This window comes from Equus quagga, chromosome 19, assembly GCF_021613505.1.
Source record: "Equus quagga isolate Etosha38 chromosome 19, UCLA_HA_Equagga_1.0, whole genome shotgun sequence".
NCBI classification, from domain to species: Eukaryota; Metazoa; Chordata; class Mammalia; order Perissodactyla; family Equidae; genus Equus; species Equus quagga.
The window spans coordinates 25,551,185-25,574,667 of NC_060285.1; the positions used below are offsets into that span (position 1 = coordinate 25,551,185).

Genomic DNA, 23,483 nt, shown 5'->3' on the forward strand with positions numbered 1-23,483 from the left:
CTGCCACCGAACCGGGGGGCGGGTGGGGGTCGCGGGCGAGCGCTAAGATGGCCGCTCCGGCCGGGGCTGGTGAGTGCGTGGGGGCGCGCGGCCGCCGGCGGGCGCACAGGTCCGGCGGGCGCCCCGGGAGGGAGGCACCTGGCGGCGTCTTCCCGCGGCGCAGGGCGCAGGGGGTCGGAGGGCGGAACGGGGGCGGCGCGCGGACGGACCGGGGGGCGAGCCGAGGGGCGCGCGGAGGAGGCGGCGGCGGGGCCGGCGACTTTAGAATTGGCGCCCCTGGGAAGTCTCGGTGGGTCGTGCGATGCCCTGGCCGGTGTCCTGGTGGCCGGCCACCTCAGGAGCATCCGAAGATGCTGCGAGGAGCCGCGTCGCCTGTGGCCAGGGGCACCGCGTAGCCACCCCGCGCTGGGCTGGAGGGGGACGAGTTGGGAGGAAAGGGGGCGAAATTGGGGCGCCTGAGGGGGTGCCCAGGGGGAGTTGTGCCCTGACCCGAGTTCCGCAGCGTTGAGGAGATGGGATCGCGAATCTGATGTGGACTGGGGCGCTCTGCAGAGCTGGCACTGTTGAGATAAAACCACATCCTCCCCCCGGCTCTGATTGACGCCAAGTGATGCTCGAAGCCCCTGGGATGCTTTGGAAGGGCAATTCTAGTTCTCTGTTTAGAAGGAATGCCTTGCCTTGCCTCCATCGATCGAGTCCCAGTGCTGCCAGCACCTGCTGCCACTTAGAGACACTTAGATTTTTGAATACCGGCTTCCTAAACCATTCCCGCTCTCCTTCGGGGAGGGAATGCTATTTGGGGAACATGATCAACGTGTCAGCCATGAGGGAAAAAAATGACTGCGAAAGTTTGAGAGAGTGGGACTCGCCTCCCTCTCCCTCCCGCCCCCCCGCCCCCATAAAAAAGAAAGTGAAACATGTAATTGTTTCAACTGCAAATTTGAGCTGTTGTAAATTCTACTGGTAACTGGATAATTTGTTGCAGTTTTAATTTTGGAAGTGGAAAAACAATTTAGCAAGTCTTGAGTTGCTATATCCTCAAGCCCGCGCGGCTCCCCACTTCTAAGTCTTAATTGTCATATCTTGCAAGTAACGGGGTTGTGAAATTAGCATGGAAATACGACTTTCAGGCTCTGCACTTGAATTCCTTATTATCTGTTAAGAGGCTGCCTGGGGGGTAAAAGTAGGGGGTGGTAGCCCTGGGCCTGAAATTCCATTTTGAGTTGTGTTTAAAACCAGCCGTCGGTGTAAACAAGAAAAAAGAATTGGCTGTTCACTGTGATCAAATTCAGGAAGGCAAAGATGAGTTAAGCACGTGTTTATAGAATATTTCATAATCTCAGTGAGAGGCGATATTCACTTGTCTTGAAAGAGATAAATCTTGGATTCTTGGAACCCTAATCTTTTTATCTTTAGCATCTCCGGGGATTTGACAGAGATTTTAAACATTTTGGCTCATTTAGCTTCTCTCACCCCCTAACTCTAATTTCTCCAGCTTTTTGTGTACTAGCCATAATTTTGCAGTGGATGGCAGGTTTTTCAATCCGGTGTTTATCATTGTAGACACAGTCCCTATTGAAATTTAGAGATGTTCTGATATTGAACAAATAGTTCAGTGCATACGTTGTAGAAAGCTGAAACGTTTTGGTTGTTTAGATTGGGCATCAATCTTGTTTTTCATCCAAAACATTAATTGTCGCAGATTTTTTTAGCTTACAAAAATTTAAGCGATAGATGAATCTGTTGAGTATAGTATACAATGATACACTTTTTGGAATATTTAAAATGGAAAATCTGTTGAAGATTTGGGTTAAATATTTGAAATAATTGTTTTTACATAATTGTCTTTACCCACCTTTTCTACAGATTTTTCTTTTTGTATTACAAAAAGAAAGGAATGAGGTATCATACCTTCTACAAAACTTTTCCTCTACACACTTGAATCTTGTTGGGTATTACAGCCTTGGTGGTACATAGGAGGATTTTCTGCTCACTGGGTTGTTTGAGGGCAGAATATTTTATTGTATTGTTTTTTTTTTTTTTTTGAATGCCTAGCACCTGACTAACTGCTTCATACGGAGGAAAAAAACTCCTGTAAATGTTTGTTGAATTGTGTTTTTGGATGTTACAGAGATAAAGAGAAAGGCAACATTTTGGCTTCTTGGTAGCAGAAAAAAATGTGCTTTGGAGTTTTTGTCCTTCCAGCAGTGTTAGGGCAGAGCGAACGTGGTTGCCAGATTCTAATGGAGTTGTCTGGTGGTGGGAGATTAGAAAGGAGCTGGGGCATGGGCTTAGGAGTCTAATCAAGATAGGAAATGTGTGCCCCATCATTCTCTGGATTCAATAATGGGGGACAGTTTTGCCATCTGGCCCAGCCTAAACAGGTGACAAGTAACTAAAATATAGGAAGATTCTACAAATACTGGCTTTCTGGCAAAGATTAAGATTATTGTAAGAAAAACAATGGATTTTTCATAGCAATTTGAGACACCATAAAAACTCTATAATAAAGAATTCATTTTAACAGAGTTTTACATGCCATAGGAAAAAGCTAATTTATTTATAGTCCAAGAATATACTTGTTAAGCCAATTCATGGATGTACTAAAATGATAAGGTCTAGGCATTTTACACAAAGTATTTGAACTCTATTTACTAGACCCATGGTAGAATGTTCAATCTTTTGGTGACTATTTTCCCCATTATTATGAAGTTAGCTGCAGTAGGTTGATATGTAAGTGTGGTGGTGTGTCACTGATGATAAATGTTTTGGAACAGAATTGCCCATGAATGAAATACTTGTAAGTATTGATGGGTGAGGAAATCAAATAACCTGGAGGCAGAACTTACTTTCTAGGTGCTTTTTCTAAGAACATCATCAACTAGATTCAATCTCTGTGCTTCAGGAGAGGTATGTTAGAAATACCAGGAAGGCCCAGGGAAAAGGGTGTATCCTTTATTGTTTAATGAGGAATTTAAGTGAGATCAGGGTAATTATAGATTCTAGATCTCTGGAGGAAGAAAGAATAACCAGAGCCTTTCTAGGGATAAAGGAAAGGAAATACATCATGATTGACAAGGAGAGGTGCCAAAGCACATAATAGGCATAATAGCATACCTAAGAGGGCGCAGGGAGAGTGTGAGAGCCCATTGTGTTCATTCGTTCAATAATTTGTTCATTCAAAAATATTGAATCCCTTTCTCTGTACCAGGCACTATGCTTGACACTTGGCATTTTACAAACATTTCTTCAGAGGACAGGGTACTATGGTGGTTTCATGAAATTGAAAACTGCTCATAAGGAGTGGGTAGGGTTTGCCCTAATGACTATGGATAAAGTTATTTTCATTCTTATCCAAATGCACTTAGAGATTGTGTTGGTTAGTAATTCCTAAGGCCGACATCCTATTGAAACGGCCATTTCCTCCTATCTTTTATCATGGAAAATAGCAGATCTTCCTGCTTTTAATAGTTTTTAGATGATCTGTTTAGGTTATTTGGTACTATTAAAAGAAAGATAAGTTTTGTTACAAAAATTATCTTTGTTAAAATAAAGATTCAATATCTTCAATATCTTTAATATTAGCCCACTCTTTAATATCCATCCCTCTGCGAGGTCTCAGGAGAATTTTCTTTAATAAGATAAAGATGGTTACTGTGACACAATTTTATTTAAGTATTCTACTTTATGCCCAGTGGTACAGATGTTTTTTCTTTAATTGGAATAGAATGTACATAGAATTTATATAAAATGTGCATGCCCATTTCCTGTGAAACAATAGTTCATATTCCACTTATGAAAAATTTAAAAAATTAAACTTATTGACAATGTGGTCATTTGTATATTAAAACATTTTAACAAAAGATGTGTGAGAAGTGCCTGGTCATAAATAAGAGTAGAAAAGTATATATTGTGCCACAATTTGAAGGCTCTTATATGCTATGTTAAGGAGTTTCAATTTATCTTGTGGTCTTTCAAGACTTAAACAATCCTTTAATAATTTTAAAACTGCTAAAGTGTAAATGTTATGTGTGATTATTTAACTAAGTACGAGCTATGAAAGGAGGAAGCTTCTTAATAGAGCATGATGGTGTTATTTTAGTGTCTATTCAGATTGTAAAATATAGATTAATTCTTTTTGGCAATGCATATTAGCCATTTCCCGCATTCTGTGTCACTTTTTTAAATAGTAATTTAGTTTGACTATTTTTGTTTATTTTTCACAGTAACTTCCTGACTTTCATAACAACATATTTTTTATAGCCAAGAAACTGAAAATTGTGATACTGATTGCACTGGTTAGAAGTTCTAGATTACTTTCATATGACTAATCGTTGGTACCTCACCTCTTATAGGAACTTCTAACACTTATAACTATATTGTACCTTTTCATGCTTTCTCTCCAAGTGTCTTCCTAAGAAACTGAGGTCACAAGGGAGTGGTCAGCTGGAAAAATCATTATGTTGAAGATAACTGAAACTTATAGTGGAATATTAATTGTTGAAGTTACATTGAACTGAGATGAGACCTAAAATTAGCTATGTTTCTCACTTTTCAGTGATTCCTGTAGCTCTTAGTAATACTTATATTTGGAGCATGAATAGTTATTTAAAGAGTCACTACATATACCAAAACTTGAAATAACCTAATTAGGGGGCCAGCCTGTGGCGTAGTGGTTAAGTTCATTCGCTCTGCTTCGGCAGCCTGGGGTTTGTGGGTTCGGATCCTGGGCGTAGACCTACACCACTTGTCAAGCCATGTGTGGCGGCATCCTACATACAAAATAGAGGAAGACTGGCACAGATGTTAGCTCAGGCATAATCTTCCTCAAGCAAAAAGGGGAAGATTAGCAACATATGTTAGCTCAGGGCCAATCTTCCTCACTAAAAAATAAAAATAAATAACCTAATTAGGGTTGGGAAAGTATGTCTCAATTTGCTTTTCTATAAAATGTATTTTTGGTATCTGAAAGCATCTAGCATGGGACAGGACATATGGTAGGCTCTGGTTAAAGATAGAGAATTCGGATAATGACATCACAAAATATCAGGAATCTGCCTTAACTGACTGTGGGGAAAAATTGGCCACTTGGTTGAGGGTGGGGGCAGTTTTGGTTACTAGTGAGTGATCAGTCACTTCCTATCTTAACCACTGATTCAAATGTCATAAAGAGAACTGAGAGGAGACCTGCAATTAATACTAGTTGGTTGATTATACCAAAAATTTGGTAGCCTGAATGAAATGAAACAAATGGCTGAAACAAAATGGCGATAAAACCTATAGGATCTTCATAAAGCCCTTATTTTTTAATTAAGGTGATAAAAAGATGTTTGAGATATAGTCCCTCCATTACCTTAGGGAACCTACCCAACAGGTGGCCGAGTAAAGATGGATACACAAATAAACACAAGGATTCTTATTTGGCACAACCCCAGCCCTTTAAGCAATTAGAGGAGAAGAGGTTTTTTTAACTAGAAATACTTTAAGAAGGAGTTGGGCCTTGGAGGATGGATACATTTTTAAAGGTGGTGGTGAGAGAATGATGAAGATGAGTTCAGGAAAGTGGCTGGGGCTGATTCTTTTTGCCTGGAGTGTACATGACAGAGGGGTAATAAGGTAAGGAAAGGAAGATAGGTTGGAATCTGGAAAATTTTGAAAGCAAGACTGATGAAAGGATAATAATTTTTATTGCAGTGTTTGTCAAACTGCCATTATGAATTCAGTTTAGGGAGTTCTGACCAGCGTATTTTTTTAATGATAGGATAGGAAATATCAGAATACATTATTCTTATAAGGATTGCTTGTGAAACTTTTGTTCTGAATGCGTGTGTGTGTTATATGTATACTTATGTTTACTAGAACCCGATGTAAGATTTCTTAGTCTGAGTCATAGTCAAAGTTGGAAATCCACTGCTTTAATGGACTATGGGGAACGGGATTTTAAGTACAAGAGTTAAAGGCTGAAAGCAAACTTGAAGATGGATTTGGCAGGATAGTTATGAAGGAGAGTGAGAATCCAGATGATGGGGGACCCGTTTGGAGGTCACCGCTGTGCTTCTGGAATGATATAATAAAGTCCATAATGGGAATGGTAGTTCTGGAAATGGAAGGGAATGAAGACTTGGGGAATGATTATCTTATATACATAGGTGACACTGGATGTTGGAGTAGAAGAGATGGGAAGAGGGAGTCAAAAAAAAAAAAAAAAAGATTTCTAGCCTGGGTACTTGAAGGATCATACAGTATCTTTAATAAGAGAATACTGGAAAAGAAGCTAATTCTGTGAAGGCGGCACAGTGTATAGGTAAGCTGAGTTTGCTGTGTGCCTGAGACTGGCTCAGAAAGCTTGGGGCTAAGGATAAAGTCTTGGTGGTCAGCTCTCTAGATCTGATCATTGAACCTCTGCTGGTAGGATGAGTTCCTTATGAGAAGAGGTTTGAAGAGCCATTAAAAATAGAAAAGTATTGCTGCGTGCTTAAAGCCTGGATTGTATGTTGCAAAGGGCTATAAATTTGAATAAATGAAAAGTAATTTCAGAGTCCTCTTTGGCTGGTAAATATAAGCAGTTTTGTGCTGTTGAACTGTGACAAGTTAAATATTTTATGTGTAATCTTTTTTTTTTTTTTGAAAGATTGGCACCTGAGCTAACAACTGTTGCCAGTCTTCTTTTTTTCTTTTTCTGCTTTTTCTCCCCAAATCTCCCCAGTACATAGTCGTATATTTTAGTTGTGGGTCCTTCTAGTGTTGCATGTGGGACGCTGCCTCAGCATGGCCTGATGAGTGGTGCTACGTCCGCGCCCAGGATCCGAACCAGCGAAACCCTGGGCTGCCAAAGCGGAGTGCGCGAACTTAACCACTCGGCCACCGTGCTGGCCCCTACCTATAATCTTATTTGATTTTTGTGTGTGATATGAACCTTTGACTAAAAATATCCTAATAAGATCTTCCATTTTATTTCTCTTCTAGTCATCCTACCTGTTTTATAATTGCTTTAATGATATGCTAACTCTGTATAAAATAATTAGCTTTCAGTAAGTCAAATACAATTATTTTCTTAAACTTTAGAGATTTGCCGAAGGGAATTTTAAAAATAAAAATGCTCAGTTATATGGCATGAAAAGTTTGAATAGCTTGAATGGTTTGCTTGAAAATTAATATTTTTGTCTCTAAGCAGTAAATAATGACAAAAGGAGGTTTCAGAATATTTGTAAATACATCTGGCTTTAAAATAAAGATAGCATACTTGGTTTAGAAAAAGCTGTTTCATAGCAATTAATTGGAACTTCAAGTGTGAAACATTTTTTAAATGTAAGAGAAAATGATAGTATAGATAATTTTAATCTATATAAATTTCAGAACATTTGACTATTTGTATGTTGCTATTATATATAGGTACAGGTGATATTTTATCAGAATCTATGTAGGGGATACAAAAATGTTTTATTTTTCTTTAAAATGAATATACTGCCCCAAATCACTTATCCATTTGGCTGGAGCCAAGCAGAGTTAATACGTAGCTTCTCAACAGTGGATTAGCAAATGAAAAGAAGTGCTCTGAAGCCAGTAGAGGAAAATAGGAAGTGTCAAGAAGATACTCCCATCCCCCTTTCTTTTCCTCCGAGCTTTTAGACCTTTGTGTAATGAGGCCCCTTTGGGGATACCCTAGGAACTGTCTCTGAGCTTTGGCTCTAGGCAGCCAGGCAAACTGGGTGTCTCCGGTGGCAGCAGCCTGGCTCTCTAGCTCCTGCTTTCCTCCCTACCCTTCTCTTGGTCATCCACCCCTTGCTGCTTTCTTTCATAAGTGGACAGGGTACGTGAGCCCCCTACTCTCAAATATTAATCTCATGATCTGTCATTCCACCATCCTGGTTTCACTTCTTTGGATTTTTAAAAAGATTTTACCGTTGAGAGATCCCCTTTTAAAATGCAAATACCCCTGGGAGAGGTCAGACCTTAGTTCTCAGCTAACATCTTAATTAACAGCACCTTAGTTGGGCTTAGTACACATTTGGTTGAGAAGAATGAAACCCTGGCTCAAAGTGATAAAACTAGAAGGAAACTAGCATTATAATAATAGTAGTAATAGTAATATTATTATTATTATTATTGTTGGCAGCTAAGATGTGCTGAGGGCCTTATTACTTTTTGTCAGTGCCGTCAAGTCGATTCTGGCTCCTAGCGCCCCTGTGTACAGCAGAGTGGAACCCAGCCTGGTGTTTTTGCAACATCCTCTCACCTTCCGGTGCTCTATCAGACGCTGCTCTGTGGCTATTCATAGAGTTTTCATGGCTAATTTTTTGGGGAGTGGGTGGCCAGGTCCTTCTTCCTAGTCCGTCTTGCTCTGGAAGCTCCACTGAAGCCTGTCCACCGTGGGTGACTCTGCTGGTATTTGAAATACCAGTGGCATAGCTTTCAGCATCACAGCAACATGCAGCCGCCACAGTATGACAATTGACAGACAAGTGGTATGGTTCCCTGACCACGAAATGGATCCAGGCCACAGTGAGAGCACCAAATCTTAACCACTAGACCACCAGCCATATTAAGTGCCAGGAATTGTATTCCAAGTGCTTTACAAATATAAATTTCTCTAATTCCCTAACAACCCTATTGGTGTTATTGCCACTGTTATTTTACAGGTAAGAAAACTAAGGGATGTGGGGTATAAATACATTGTCTAGGTCTCATAGTAAATACAGCCAAGTGTTAAACTCGTGCATTTCGGTTCCAGAGTGTGCTGTCTAACCGTTTCGCTGTGACACCTTTCCCCTGCTATAATGCCTCTCAGAGATGGCATCTCGTCAACATTTCACCCTTTTCACAATTTTGCATTGCATGGAATCATGCCGTTCAATTATAGGCCATTTAACAGGTCAGGGACCTTGCCATCATCTAAATAGAGATTTTAGTAACAAGTGCAATGAAATAGGCGAATTCCTTGTAACCAAGGGAATGTATTTGCAGAATATAGAGGAGAAGGCAGTGAAGAGGCTAGCGTATCATTTAGTACATACATAGCACTGTCTTTCCTACTTAAAACTTACTGTACAAGTAACGTGATCCTTACCTTTGGAAATTTGAGAATATGGATTAGTAAAATAATTTGCAGCCCCCACTACCCAGAGATAACCCCCACAATAAATATATATATATATTCTTTCTAGGTTTTTTTCTTTTGAGCTTTCTTTTCTGAATGTCGTGCAAGGTATCAAATCATACCATCTCTTTAAAATGTTAGAATGAAATCATTTTCCTTGAGTGTAAATAAACGGCATTTCCTTCTTCATCTCTACAAGCAATTGAACTAATAATTATTGTCTATGACTTGCTAGAAACAAACATCTAACTAAATTATCTCTGTGTTCTTTATATGTTCCTTTTTAAATAAAAGGAGATAGAAGACAGCCCTAGATTCTTCTCTTAATCTCCATATTGAATCAGTTCTTTTAAACAATCCAGCACAAATCTACCACTGCTCCCGTCTTGGCAGCGTTAATTTCCTTGTAATGTCTGGAGCAGTAGAGTCTCTTTTAATCACTCATCCGTCTAGATCTGCCGTTCAGATCCTTCTGTAACCTGAATATCTGATCATGTCATTCTCCTCTACAGAGCTTTTTATTACCTGTAGGCCCAGGAGGCAGGCTTGGGGGTGATTGGGGCAGGTAATTCTCCAGGGGCCAGGTCCCAGTGAATGGGTCTAAAAGGGAAATTGGGGCTATGTGCAGGTTCCAGGTGGCTGCATCCCCTTGACTCTGCTGACTCCACGTAATGGGAGAGGGCCAGAGCAGGGGCCCCCTAAAGTGGCAGCTCTGGGTCCTGGTTGTCTGGGTCCAGAGGCAGACTATGCTGCTGCTTGTGGAGAGTAAACTTTTGGTAGCAGCAGGGACCAGGGCTAGGAGACCAGTTAGGAGCCTTATGGCAGTCATCGAGGTGAGCCTTGATTGTGGCTTGGACCAGGGTAGTAGAAAGAGAGGTAAAAGAGGTAGTCAGATTCTAGATATAGTGTGAAGATAGAGCCAACCATTTTTCCTGAAGGGTTGGTGTGGGGAGAGAGAAAGAGGAGTCAAGGATGACTCTAAGATGTTTGAGCCTCAATACGTAGCAGGAGTGAGGATAATGGAGTATATTAATCACTGATGTCTTAATTTTGCCATTAGCCACTATTGTTGAATACTAGGAATTCTAATAAAATGCTGTATTTGACCAGATTTTGGACCTCAGGAGATTTTGAGGGAAGAGAAGTAAACTTCAAATGTGTGTTTGAAATATCTGTCCAGGGAGGGGGGAGGGCAAAAGGGGTGATTAGGCTCACATGTGAGGGGATGGACTATAATTAGTGTTCAGGTGGTGAACATGATGTAATGTATCCAGAATTCGAAATATGATGTACATCCGAAAAAAATAAAAATTGAAAAAAAAAAAGAAATATCTGTCCACATGTGAGGGTTGGGACTGGTCAGTCTTAAGTGCATATTCAGGGTACCCTGTATCTAAAAGTTAAGAAATGGGGAGCAGGCAGGGCTTGGCTCTCTGATTGCTCGGAGATTTTATAAAAAAAGAGGTGGGAAGGACCCAAAAATCAACTTTACCTTGACAGTTTTCTTAGGGCCCTGGAGGTGGCACCTGCAAGTCCCCTTGAAATTCGTATTGTCTTGCTGCCCTAAAAAATGTAAAGCCTTGACCATGTTGCTTACACTGTTCTGAGTGTTCTCTAACTAGGTCCCCGCCTGAAATTTGTGTGCCGTTTCTGTTAAATCAATTAAGATAATGTTTTGTGATCCCTACTTTTTAACTAGATGTCAGTTCACTATTTTTAGGTACTTGTAGCAGAAATATTCCTGACTTTAACTGATAAAGGAACAAGTTTCTGGGGTCAAAATCACGTAGGTTTTGTTTGCTTTATTATGTAGGGTTTTTGTGGTGTATGTATGTTTGTTTTTCAGAATAAGCTTATGATTTCAGATAAATGCTTAGGCCTGCCAAAAGGTAAAAGTTCATTGTATTGCCACCACTTCATCTTCTTCCTCTTTTCTCTTTATTTGCTTACACATCCTTGCACATTCCTCAGAGTCTATTCACACACAAAAGGATTTTCTCCTCCTTTCTCTCTCCCCAAGGCCGACTGTCAAGTCTGTCAAGTCAGAGTATGTTACAGAGCCATGAATTAAAGGTCATTATTGATTTACTAATGGAAAGCAAAATATAAAATGGTAATAATTAGAATATTTAATATGATTCATTTAAATAAAGAGAATAAAATATTAAGATTTGTTTACTATAGTTAGCATTATAGCTACCATTTATTGAGCGTTTACCTTGTGTGAGATAAATATTTTATATTATCTCAATTCTTCAACAATTCAATGAAGTTGGTATGATGTTCCCTGTTTTACAGATGAAGTTTAGAAAAGTAAAAAGATTTGCTCAAAACAGACATATAATAGTGTGTGGCAAAGGTAGAATTCAAACCTAAGTTTTCTGTTTCTGAACCCATGCCTTTGACTACGGTTGTGCTTTAGTAACTCCACTTAGGGCTCTCCGAACGTAGATTAGATGTATTTAGGTCTTGCCCACCTCAGTTGTTAAGAAAAGGAATGTAGTTTTGTAAACTGCCCTCAGACTATTGGGTAAAAAGAGGTTGGATCTTATTCTAGTTCAGTGAAAAGTGGTCACTACCCGTCCTTCACCAGTAGATGGTGGCAGAAAATTAAAAAGAGCTTTTAAAGGAAACCCATCAGAGAAAGCAAAGTGAAGGTGTGTTCTTTCAGAACAAGGTGTGTGGGAGATCAGAGAAGAGTAGAGTAAGGGAAGGGTGAGACGTGCCTGTGGAATCATGACAGGCAGCCCAGAAACTGGGAGGGAGCAAATTTATAAAATTATTCTTGGAAAGATACCTTATAAAAAAGAAAAATGTTGGCTTCCTTTTATTAAAAATTGACATTGTTTTGTTTAGTTTTCAGATGCTTCAAGTGTTGTGAACAGAGACTTGTTTGGATTATGTGTTTCTCAGCAAGACTAAATAAATGTTAACAATGGATAAGTGCAAACACATTGGTCAGTTGCGGCTTGCTCAAGACCATTCCATCCTCAACCCTCAGAAATGGCATTGTGTGGACTGCAATACAACTGAGTCGATTTGGGCTTGCCTTAGCTGTTCCCATGTTGCCTGTGGAAGATATATTCAAGAACATGCACTCAGGCACTTTCAAGAAAGCAGTCATCCTGTTGCATTGGAGGTGAATGAGATGTATGTTTTTTGTTACTTTTGTGATGATTATGTTCTTAATGATAACGCAACTGGAGACCTGAAGTTACTACGAAGTACGTTAAGTGCGCTCAAGAGTCAGAATTATCACTGCCCCACTGGGAGCGGAAGGGTCTTACGGTCTGCGGGTACACGCGATGACTCTTATTTCTTACATGATGGCGCCCAATCTCTGCTTGAGAATGAAGATCAGATGTCTACTGCTGTCTGGCACCGGAGAAGGATACTAATGGGTAAAATCTTTCGAACTTGGTTTGAACTATCACCCATTGGAAGAAAAAGGCAAGAAGAACAATTTCAGGAAAAAATAGCAGCAAAAAGAGAAGTGAAGAAACGACGGGAAGAATTAGAGTATGAAGTTAAAGCAGAATTGGAAAGTATGCCTCCAAGAAAGAGTCTACGTTTGCAAGGTCTAGCCCAGTCCACCACACTAGGAATAGTTCCTGTTCAAGTACCGCTACCAACCCCAGCCTCACCAGCAAAAGATAAAGTATTATCTACCTCAGAAGATGTAAGATTAAGAAAAGCCAGTGACTTCTCAGTTAAACGAACACTAGTAGTAACTCCTGGTGTAACGGGATTGAGAAATTTGGGAAATACTTGCTACATGAATTCTGTTCTTCAGGTGTTGAGTCATTTACTTATTTTTCGACAATGTTTTTTAAAACTTGATCTGAACCGATGGCTGGCCGTGACAGCTAGTGATAAGACAAGATCATCTTATAAGCGTCTACCAGTCACCGATACAGTATATCAAATGAACGAATACCAAGAAAAAGATACAGGATCTTTTCGCTCCAGACGTCCAAGTTTATCATTAGGACTAAGTGGTGGAGCATCAAAGAGTAGAAAGATGGAACTTATTCAGCTGAGGGAGCCAAGTTCACAATGCATTTCTCTCTGTCATGAATTGCATACTTTGTTCCAGGTCATGTGGTCTGGAAAGTGGGCCTTGGTCTCACCATTTGCCATGCTACACTCAGTGTGGAGACTAATTCCTGCTTTTCGTGGTTATGCTCAACAAGATGCTCAGGAATTTCTTTGTGAACTTTTGGATAAAATACAACATGAACTAGAGACTACTGGTACCAGTTTACCAGCTCTTATCCCCACTTCTCAAAGGAAAGCTATCAAACAGGTTCTGAATGTTGTGAATAACATTTTTCATGGACAACTTCTTAGTCAGGTATGGATTTTTTTAAATCTTATTTTCATCTGGGGGAATTCATAAAGTGAAGCCTAAAAAGTGCATAATCTTTCTATACCTAGCGTGTTAGAGCTAGTACTGTTTTCAGATCAAAATCGATCGCTTTCACAAATATGTATAGAGAAGTCTGCTCACTCATTTACAGCTGTTTCCTTCATGAATCATTGGAAGTAGTTTTACATGCATGGTGTCAAAGCTTTTTTTGTGGGGAGAGGGAATCAGAAAACAGAGCTTCTTAGGTTAATAATAATACATTCATTCTCTGAGGAATTGAGAAGAGGGTTTAATCCCACAGGGAACCGATTTGAAGATGCTGCAGTACTGGGAATGGATTGGTGCACACTTGAGTAATTTCAGGGGCCAAGGAGGAGCGCTGGAGGACTGCCCACGAAACCAAGGGGGGCAGGGTCTGAAAGCTTTAACAAGTCTGTGGGAAAATTTTAAGGTAAAGAAGTGTGATTCCATCTAGAATATTCCTAAATGGTTTTCCTTTTTTAATTACAGCTGCAAAAGTTTCCCTTGTGAAAAGGAATCACAAAACCAGACTCTTCCATCTAATTAACGGTTCTCTATAATGAGTGGACTTGTTGGTAGACTATTACTAGACATAAGACTCTCTACTTTTCCAGAGCACAGAGCATTAAAAAAATTTTTTTCTTTTTAAGCTTAGGCAATTGGTCACTTAGGTCATTTCCTCACGCCTGCACGCCTGCCTCTGTTCCTCAGTTCACCTTTCATGGCAATGATATCATCTCTTGTTTTTATAGCATACTTTTTTGGCATGTGGTTTAAATATTTGAAATGTAATTCTTCTTAGGGAATATCTTTTAAGTTTCACTTAATGTTTCAGAAATGTAAAGATTCTACACTTTGCTAATTAGCAACTAAGAGTTTGTGTTTCTTGTATTACGTGCCGTTTTACTTTTCCACCATCCTTCTCTGTCATTTCTAACTTTTTATGCAGATGTTTAAAATACACTATATAAATAAAAGTAATATATAGTTGTAGAAAACCTATATGATACAGTAAATCTATGCAGAAAAGAAAAATCATCCTCTAATCCCATAACCCCACAACGCACACAAAAGACTACTATTTTGGTATATTTCCTTCCAATTTTTTTTTCTTCTGCACATTTTATACTTTTTCTTTTCCCTTAAGTGTGTGGTCATGTTGAGTTTACCTGCTTTTTAAATTTTTTCACTTAACAACATAAAGATTTTTTGTAGTCATTAAAATATTTAATCATTCTTTTCACACCGTTTCAATGTCCATCATCTGCATATGCCACAATTTCTTTATCCATTCTCCTATTGTCAACTTGTAAAGTAGCTCCAGTTTTTCCATTATTATAATGTTCTGATCACGTAATACATTTTTTCCAGTGATTTCGTTAAGAGAGAGTCGTAGAAGGAGAATTACTTTGTCAGAGGGTATATACTTGGTTACAAATTTCTTTACAGAAAGTTACCATTTTATATTTCAAATAGTGTGACAGTGGCTATGTGCTTGTTTTTTCCTTTATGGATGAATTTTGAAATTAATAAAAATTATGTCAGCTTTTTGCTCTCTTCCCTTTGAACATGTAATAAACTCTTAGGAAACTGGCCATTTCAGGAGATTTGGATGGTTGGTTGCTGGAATGGCTTTTTTTTAAAGAAACTATTCCCAAAGGTAAGACCCTGGCCCTAGAGAGTCCCCAGACTAAATGCCACGAGTATTCTTTTTTCTTCTGTGTCAACTTGTTAAATCTAAAATCTGCATTAGAACTGGTTTCTTTATTTGGTTACCTGTTCTAGGAATGTAGCGTGTGTGAAAGAGCTTAGTAATATTTCACATCATGTGTGGATTATTAGATCTTAAGGGTCTGGCTTCAGTTATGTGCAGTGTCTGTTGGCATTAAATCTGCTGAATGCTTCCCTGAAGTTATTATTCTTTCCCTTTCCGGTTACCCAATTTCCTATGTAAGTTGTTAGAACTCTCCCGTATTCTTTGTGGTTCCTGTATTTTGATGAGGATCTTAAGGTAGTGATGTTAACTTTAAGTGAGATATGACATCATTATTTATGTTATATGTATTGTCTTTTGAAGTTATCAGTTGGTAGGGCTTTAAAATCTGTATATATTAATATATTGTCTATAAAAATAGACTAATAGTAATTTATTTGTATTATGGTTAAGAGTTTATAGAGATTTGGGGAGAGAAAAATCAGTGAAAAATGAGCAAGGAAAAATGGCAAAGAACCTCAAGTCTAAACACATTAAATTAAATGCATATAAATATATATCATATAGACACACACACGCATTGTATATCTTATTAAATGAGTCCTCAGTTTGGTTTTTTACCTAAATTCAGATTTGACTTGGAGTTTTTTGAATGCCTAGTAGTTAAAAGCCCACAAATGCGTAATTAATGACAGTCCTTTGGAAGGAAAATTAATTATAATAGAAAATTCCTGAAAATAATATAAAGCAGATTATTCAGAATTCTGGTGGTGCGTTTTCAGAAGAAAAGCTTATTTCCAGGCAATGACCTCTAGTGAAAGGAGTAAATGCTTTGACAGAAAGGATTTGACAGAAGGATTGTAATCTGAGAAACTAAAATTTTTATTTGCAGGTTACATGTCTGGCGTGTGACAACAAATCAAATACCATAGAACCTTTCTGGGACTTGTCACTGGAATTTCCAGAAAGATACCAGTACAGTGGAAAAGATACTGCTGCCCAGCCATGTCTGGTGACTGAAATGTTGGCCAAATTCACAGAAACTGAAGCTTTAGAAGGAAAAATCTACATATGTGACCAGTGTAACTGTAAGTAGAGACTGTATATTCTCTCTGCTTTTCTAAGATTAGCAAAGAGACCCACAAATGAGAGGAAGCTGGAAGAAATTCCTTATGTAGCCGTTATGGAAAGAAACCTTGAGAATTCATCGAAAGAAACTAGGCTATTCTACTTTATAATTGGCATTTTTGAACTTTGTGTTTATTTTGCTTTATTGATGACATTAAAAATATTTTTCATCCTATAGTCAATTGTGGAGAGAAAGGATTCATAAAATAAGAAATTTAAATTTTAATACATTAGGCAGAATAAAGTAGCAAAAGGGAATAGTAAAAGCAAAGTATGTTACTTAGTACTGAATGAAATGTTGGCTTTATGAATCTTTTTGCTTGTATCAAAACACTGATATATAGATAACGTGTGTGTGTGTGTGTGTGTGTATATATGTGTATGTGTCTGTATACATACCTGTATAATAGGAAATAATATATAGTTGGACTGCTGCTGTGGAGATTGACTTCATGAAAACAAAGATTCAAAAACTATCTACTGACTATCTCTTCTATATTCATCATTGTTCTTGTTGCTATGGATAGAGGTAAGACACTTTCAAGGTACTCACATACCTAATGGAGGAAACAGACAATTAAGATCCACCCTGATAGGCTCGCTAATAGAGGTGAGCACAGGAACCCAACACTGGGAGATGAATCAGCCATTTCAGTTACAGAGCAGCATCCTCCTCCAGGGAAATGGTGTATAAAACCACGTCAGATCTGCGTGTCTTTATCTGGTATCTCTATCTCCTCTATCAATGTGTACATGGCATTTTAGTGTTTATACTAAATATTTCCAGGTATTCGCCCTAATTTCCATGTCTGAAAAAAATGATTTTAGGGCTTTAGATACTAAACTTCTAAGGTAATATAAAAGAAATGTTGGATGTTCCAGCATTGAAGAAATGTCATATCACATGATGGTTTTCTAGAATGACTTAAATTAACATTGTTTTCTGAGTACTAATATGAACTCTGTTATAAGGAATTACACAAAGGCAAATGTAAGTCAAGGAGTTGACATCCCTTATCCAGCTAGACTTGGACCATATATTCTGAGAGACAATCCAAAGGTAGGTCCAGGACATTCAGCAGCAGCCAGGTAACCTGGATCTTACAGGCAGAGACCTGGAGGAAAGGCTTCTGGTGGCAAGTGGAGACGGCTTAGAGGACAGCCTCATGATGCACTGATCCCACCTCCTACATGAGAAGCAGCTGCTACTATGGCTGAAGTCGGAACTGGTGTACAAGTTGAAGGACAGCTCCTGGACATCAGGAGCAAACTTTGGTAGCCAGTGGCCCAGCCAGAAGCTGCAGGACACAGACCATAGGTGGACCTCCAGGGAAGCAGAGAGGACAACAAAAAGAATCCAAAGTTCCACTTTTTAAGATCTGGTGCTAAATTAGCAAAAGCAAGACACTGAGGGAGGCCTCAGATGCAGAGCTAGTAAGGTCTGCTTTCTCAGGCCTTGGCCAGGGCTGGGATGGATCGCTGGAGAGGGGTGTTCTGGGCAATGAGGACCCATGCCCCTGGGGATCCTGATTAGCCTCAATAAATGAACTGAACGTGTAACTTTTTTAATTAAGAATTTGGGAAGAGTATATTAAAGTATGTTTAGGGAGAGTTTTAACTTTTCCTATTAATTGGCATAGCCAAATCCATTTTCAAATATTACAGCATTATCATTCTGTTGTTTATTTGCAGGATTATATTAAATCATGTACCTATTTGTTTATGTCTATGTTGACTAGCTCCTAAGTTTTCTTTTTTATTGTGTAATTGTAAGTTCCTTGAGGGCAAGGTCATTTCTTTATCTCGAGCACAGTACAATGCCTGTAACACAGTAGATGTTTAATTGATAATACACCTCTGAATTATTTTAGTTTACTCAGCTCTTCTTCTCTCCTTAAATTTGATTCTCATTCTGTCTTTGATATCACAGCAAAGCGTAGAAGGTTTTCCTCAAAACCAGTTGTCCTCACAGAAGCCCAAAAGCAGCTTATGATTTGCCACCTGCCTCAGGTGCTCAGACTACATCTCAAACGATTCAGGTTAGTAGTCATATCATAGTATCACCAGTGCCTACCAGCATCCACTTCTAACTTGATCATTCCTTGTGCTTAAAGTGCTTCGAAACTTAATACACATGATGAATTAAATTTTAATACTATATACTTGGCTAGTAGAGAACTTACATCTACTTTTTTTTTAAGAAAAAAAAAATTCTGTCTGTAGCCTCGACCAGGGGACGGCATATTCAATAACTCACCTCCTGATTAGCTTCCCTCGCAGAAGGCGCTGCTGACCCGCAGACCCCTCATGTTTTGGTCTGCTGGGTGATGTGATTCTCCTGGTGCGTTTCTGCTTATAGTGTTTAATATTCAGCATATTTTAGGTATAAAATTTTTTAATTTAATCTGTAACTTGAGAGTATTTGACCCAATTGCTTTATCCTGGGAAAATATTTGAACAAAGGTATAGCAGTTCAATTCAAAGCAGTTAAAAAACAAAACCAAAAACAACTAGTCTTCAGAAATGTATTTAGTCAAGTGAATTAGTTGGCAAGGCTTTTGGTTAATCACAGCCCATGGTTTCATCCCCTGCAATTACCATGTTCCCTTACAGCTTGTTGTTCTCTTAAGGAATGAGAGGTTACTTGATGGGCTATGATTTGAAAACCATTGAGACCATGTTTCTCATACATATTCATTGTTGCTGGTTTAGTTGTTGTTGTTGTTTTTTAATAATTAAAGGAATTCATGTTTATAAAGAATTCAGACAATACAGAAGGCAAAGTAAAAGCCCAAAGCGCAAGTGCCTCTTTCCTCAGTCCCGTTCCCCAGAGATAATCACTGGTAGCTTGTCAGGGATTTCAGTTATTTATTGAAGCTGTTAAACAGTCAGCAAATAATCATGTAAGTGCTTTTTAATGCAAGATGATGTTCTGTATTCTTTGGGGAATACAGAGTGAGAGCCTTCTCTCAAGATTAGTCAGGCATGCACAGAAGTAAAGGTGAAGAGAAATACTGAGTGTCACAAACTGTCACACCATGATTTATCAGAGAGGGAGGAGGGGGGTAGCGGAGCCTAAACGTTCCTGAGGCCTCTCTAATGGCGTAGGTGGCTTCATATCACTCAAGTCTCAGTTCATGTGTCGTTTCTTTAGCGAGGACTTCCCTGACCATCCTGTTTAAAACTAGCGCCAGCTAACCCTCAGTAGCACATTACCCTGTTTTTGCTTAACGACGACAAACACTTTGTGCCCTTAGTAGTTTCCTTATTTCTCTCCCCCTGCCAGTGGAGCAGAAACTCAGTAATGACAAGGATCTTGTCTTTTTCATTCCTGTACCTCAAGGCCCAGAACCAAGCTCCACACGTAGGAGATGCCCCAAAATATTTATTAAGTGCATGAATGGGTATGGAGGAAGGAACAGGGAAGGGTGTTTAGTGAAAAGTCAGGTGAGACCTGCCATTGTATATAGAATCAAGTGGAATGAAAACGGGAAGATGAGTTAGGAGGTTAATACTGTATTCCAGGGCCGGGTAAGCCTGGAGAGGTGAGAACATAGGAGAGATTCTGTAAAGCTAAAATTGGAAGGACTTAAATTTTTGTTACTTAGTTCGCTACTATAAACTGTTGAAGAACATCCTGTTCTTCCTAATTGCTACTTTACTCTGGCATTTGAAGCTCTCTTTAATTTAAACCTGTTTGACTCTGTTCCCTTCCATCTTCTGCCCAAAATATTTTTGACCCTTCATGCCATATTTATTTCTGATTCAGAGACGTGACTTACCACCACATTTCTCTTTCTCCTCTCTCTTCGTCTACTCAGAAAGTACGATTGTGTTTGCCTGTGTATAAAATATATAAAAGATAAAAGCGAGAATGGGACTGGGGAGGGACACAGGAGCCTTTGAAGAAGCATAAGAGATGGGACATTTCTAATGCCTTTGAAGCGCCTGTGTGCCTCCCAGGCCTCGTCCCTTCCCCTCTCCTCAGAGGTAAACCACTGTGAATTTTGGATACAGTGTTGTAGTTTATACGTTTATGGAGGATTGGGATATGACTTCTCGTCCAGCAGGTGATATAATTTGCAAGTCTCACCTTTAGTTCCATACCATTTTACATCGTATTAATAAGCATTTTCATGTTTATTTTTTTCCTTCATAAAACCTGTCTATATTCCTTTCTCCCTTCTCTACCTGCTGTTGTTTTTCTTACCCTCATGGTTTAGTACTCTAATAGTATCATATTTTCTTCCATGTCTGTCTTTTGTCTCTGCTCCACACCACCCCAAACTGGATTATCATCTCTTGAAAGAACTACCGCATATTGCATTATTTTTGCCCCACAGCACCAGCTCATACTCTATGTATGGTAAAAACACTGCTTGCCATGCTTTGATCCGGTACTGGGAAGCATGACCAATAGACTGAGAAAATGACAGTACAGGAGCGTTATTAGAGTTCTGTCACTAAGTCAGGGACTTACACTTACTCTGTCACTAAGACAGCTGACCTACACAGGGAAGGGTCAGAGTTCCTATTTTTTTAGTCTGAAGAGCTCTGAAGTGTTCCGAGGAATCAGAGGTGGCCTGTTTTGTTCTGCTTTTTCTCCACACCTGGCCAAGAAAAGTCCAGATTATGTCTCCCAAGAATAAATTCCCTCCTCATGGTGTGACAAGACAATAAAGAATTAAAAACCCTTGAATTTATCTGTTACAAGGGGGGAAATGTCCTATGCCACAAAAGTTAATTTTCTTGCTATATTATCATCTAACTACCGAAGGCAAATATTTATGTTAAAACCTGACCAGACCTGTTTGGTAAATAAGACTAACTTCCTCCATTTATAGCCAACTTTAGCATTGGAAGGATTTTGTATTTACATTATTTGTTTTATATATGATACTTTGTGTTCTGCACTCTCTGGGGCCTTCTATTATTATGACTGTCTGAACTGTAGAACATGGTTACTTTCCCTTGATCTTGTGGATGATTTTAGCCTGGTTTGTTCACAGGTGGTCAGGACTTAACAACCGAGAGAAGATTGGCGTTCATGTTGGCTTTGAAGAAATCTTAAACATGGAGCCCTATTGCTGCAGGGACTCCCTGAAATCCCTCAGCCCAGAATGCTTTATCTATGACTTATCTGCTGTGGTAATGCACCATGGGAAAGGATTCGGCTCAGGACACTACACTGCCTACTGCTACAACTCTGAAGGAGGTAGAGATGGGAGCTAGTATTTGATCTTGGATTAGACTTGGAAGCTAGAGTTCAGGCTTTAGCGATTTGGCCACTAAGTCATCTTAAGCAGAGCCACTTGACCTCTTGTTTTCTTTCAAGAAGAATGCTTCTGCAGTACTGTTGAGTGTTTGTGCAGAAAAGGGAGATTTTTTTCGTGGGATTGCGGTAGTTTTGACTTTTAAGGGCTGTAGGGATACGATAGGATAATAAAGATGGTCTCAAAAGTCAGAAAGAGTGCTATCTTTTCTTAAAGGCACATTTCCAGGAGCAGGTCCTCTGTTTACTGGTTTAATTCAGTTAATTTTTATGTTAAAGAAGAGAGCATCTAGCGAACTGTGGGATCACAGATACTTGGAACAAACTTTAAGTTCAGATTTTAACATATAAAACTCACTTTCACTTACTGCCTCCATGGACCCTTCTAGGACAGTCTTCATAGGTAGCAAAAGTGATTGGATTTAGGTTTCATGTTTTATTCCCCTTTCCCTACCTACTATTGAACAAAGAATGAGCCTCCCGCCTCACACCATTTACCCCGCTTCCCCTCCCGACAGAAAAGAGGTGTGGACAAAAAGCCCTGATAATGCACAAAGGCAATTAATTTAACACTAAGCTACCAAGAGTTGGTTGTACACTATTTGCTTTATCGTATGATGAGCAGCAAAAGCATTAACTAGTAAGATTACACCAGGAATTGAAGATAGTGTTAAAGGAACTAATCAGTCAGATTCTATAACTTCAAATTACTTCTAGGATAAAGGTAGATAATTCCAGAGCAACATAGTGTCTAAGCTCTATTTCACATTAAAAGAAATGAATTTGCTAGATGATGATTTTCCCTTGAAAAAAAGCTTAACTCTCACGGAAACTAATGCTTTTAATTTATGCTAGACATTTCTGAAGTTCCTTCATAAACATTAAGGTGTATTTCTGTGCTCCCCTCTAGGGTTTTGGGTACACTGCAATGATTCCAAGCTAAGCATGTGCACTATGGACGAAGTCTGCAAGGCCCAGGCTTATATCTTGTTTTACACCCAGCGAGTCACTGAGAACGGGCGTCCTAAACTCCTGCCTCCAGAACTCCTGTCTGGTAGCCAGCATCCCAGTGAAGAAGCTGATCCCTCTTCTAATGAAATCTTTAGCTGATCCAAAGACAGTGGGGCTTTCTTCATTCCATCTGTATATATACTTTTTAAAAGGGCTGATTTACAGTTTTGAACTTCATTGTTTTTATTTTTTACTTATGAATCAGTGCACACTGTTTTTATACATTTGTATCTAACTACAACAAAACTTTTTAGAGACAGTTAGCAGAAATACTTGTTTATGTATGACAGCCGGAAACCAAACCTTTTTCAAGTACTTGGGAGTACTTTTAGAGTTTACCTCAGTCTGGTGTTACCTCTTTTATACTTTAGTGTCTTAATTGGCTCAGATCATGAATTTGTGCAATCTTCTACTGAAGAAGTTCAGGTGGCATCATTTTATACATTTCTTATCTTTTGTAGCTATTTTCTATACAAATTCTTATTAGATAGAAAATTAGACACTTTCTTCACTAATAGTCTTACCAAAAAAAAAATTTGTATATTGAAATCACTTTTGCCCCTTGAAGGGAGTCAAAACTACTACATTCGAAAGTGAAATATCAAGGTATCACCTAGATATTCATCAGTAATACTCATTGATATCCCTGAAGCTTTGTGTTATAGGGCTCAGAACAGACATTACTCTGGTTAATAGAACTTCATTTTTTCAAAACTGTATTAAGTTTGAATAATTGTTTATTTGGCGTAGTCAAACTGTATGCAAATACAAACGACAGCTTTATAAATAGTATGTTTAAATGACTTCAGTAATATGGTCATAAAAACGATGATGGATGGGACTTATAATGATGATTTGTCTGGCAGCAACC

General features: G+C 39.0%; 1 protein-coding gene across 1 annotated transcript; it reads left to right on the plus strand.

Annotated features, from left to right (window-relative positions):
* Positions 1-23,128, plus strand: USP44 (ubiquitin specific peptidase 44). The gene is made up of 6 exons (XM_046646568.1): positions 1-69; positions 11,954-13,451; positions 16,094-16,289; positions 18,260-18,368; positions 21,339-21,544; positions 22,512-23,128. Exons 2-6 carry the CDS (start codon positions 12,024-12,026, stop codon positions 22,709-22,711), a joined length of 2,139 nt encoding a protein of 712 aa, XP_046502524.1. The 5' UTR covers positions 1-69; positions 11,954-12,023; the 3' UTR covers positions 22,712-23,128.
* The last annotated feature ends 355 nt before the right edge of the window (positions 23,129-23,483 follow it).

What these genes read in the sequence shown, in the direction of transcription:
- USP44 (XM_046646568.1), top strand. Translation starts at nt 12,024, where the DNA reads ATGTTAACAATGGATAAGTGCAAACACATTGGTCAGTTGCGGCTTGCT. An exon ending in CATATGTGACCAGTGTAACT is followed by an intron (nt 16,290 to 18,259) that starts GTAAGTAGAGAC and finishes TTGATATCACAG; the next exon opens with CAAAGCGTAGAAGGTTTTCC. An exon ending in CTACATCTCAAACGATTCAG is followed by an intron (nt 18,369 to 21,338) that starts GTTAGTAGTCAT and finishes GTTTGTTCACAG; the next exon opens with GTGGTCAGGACTTAACAACC.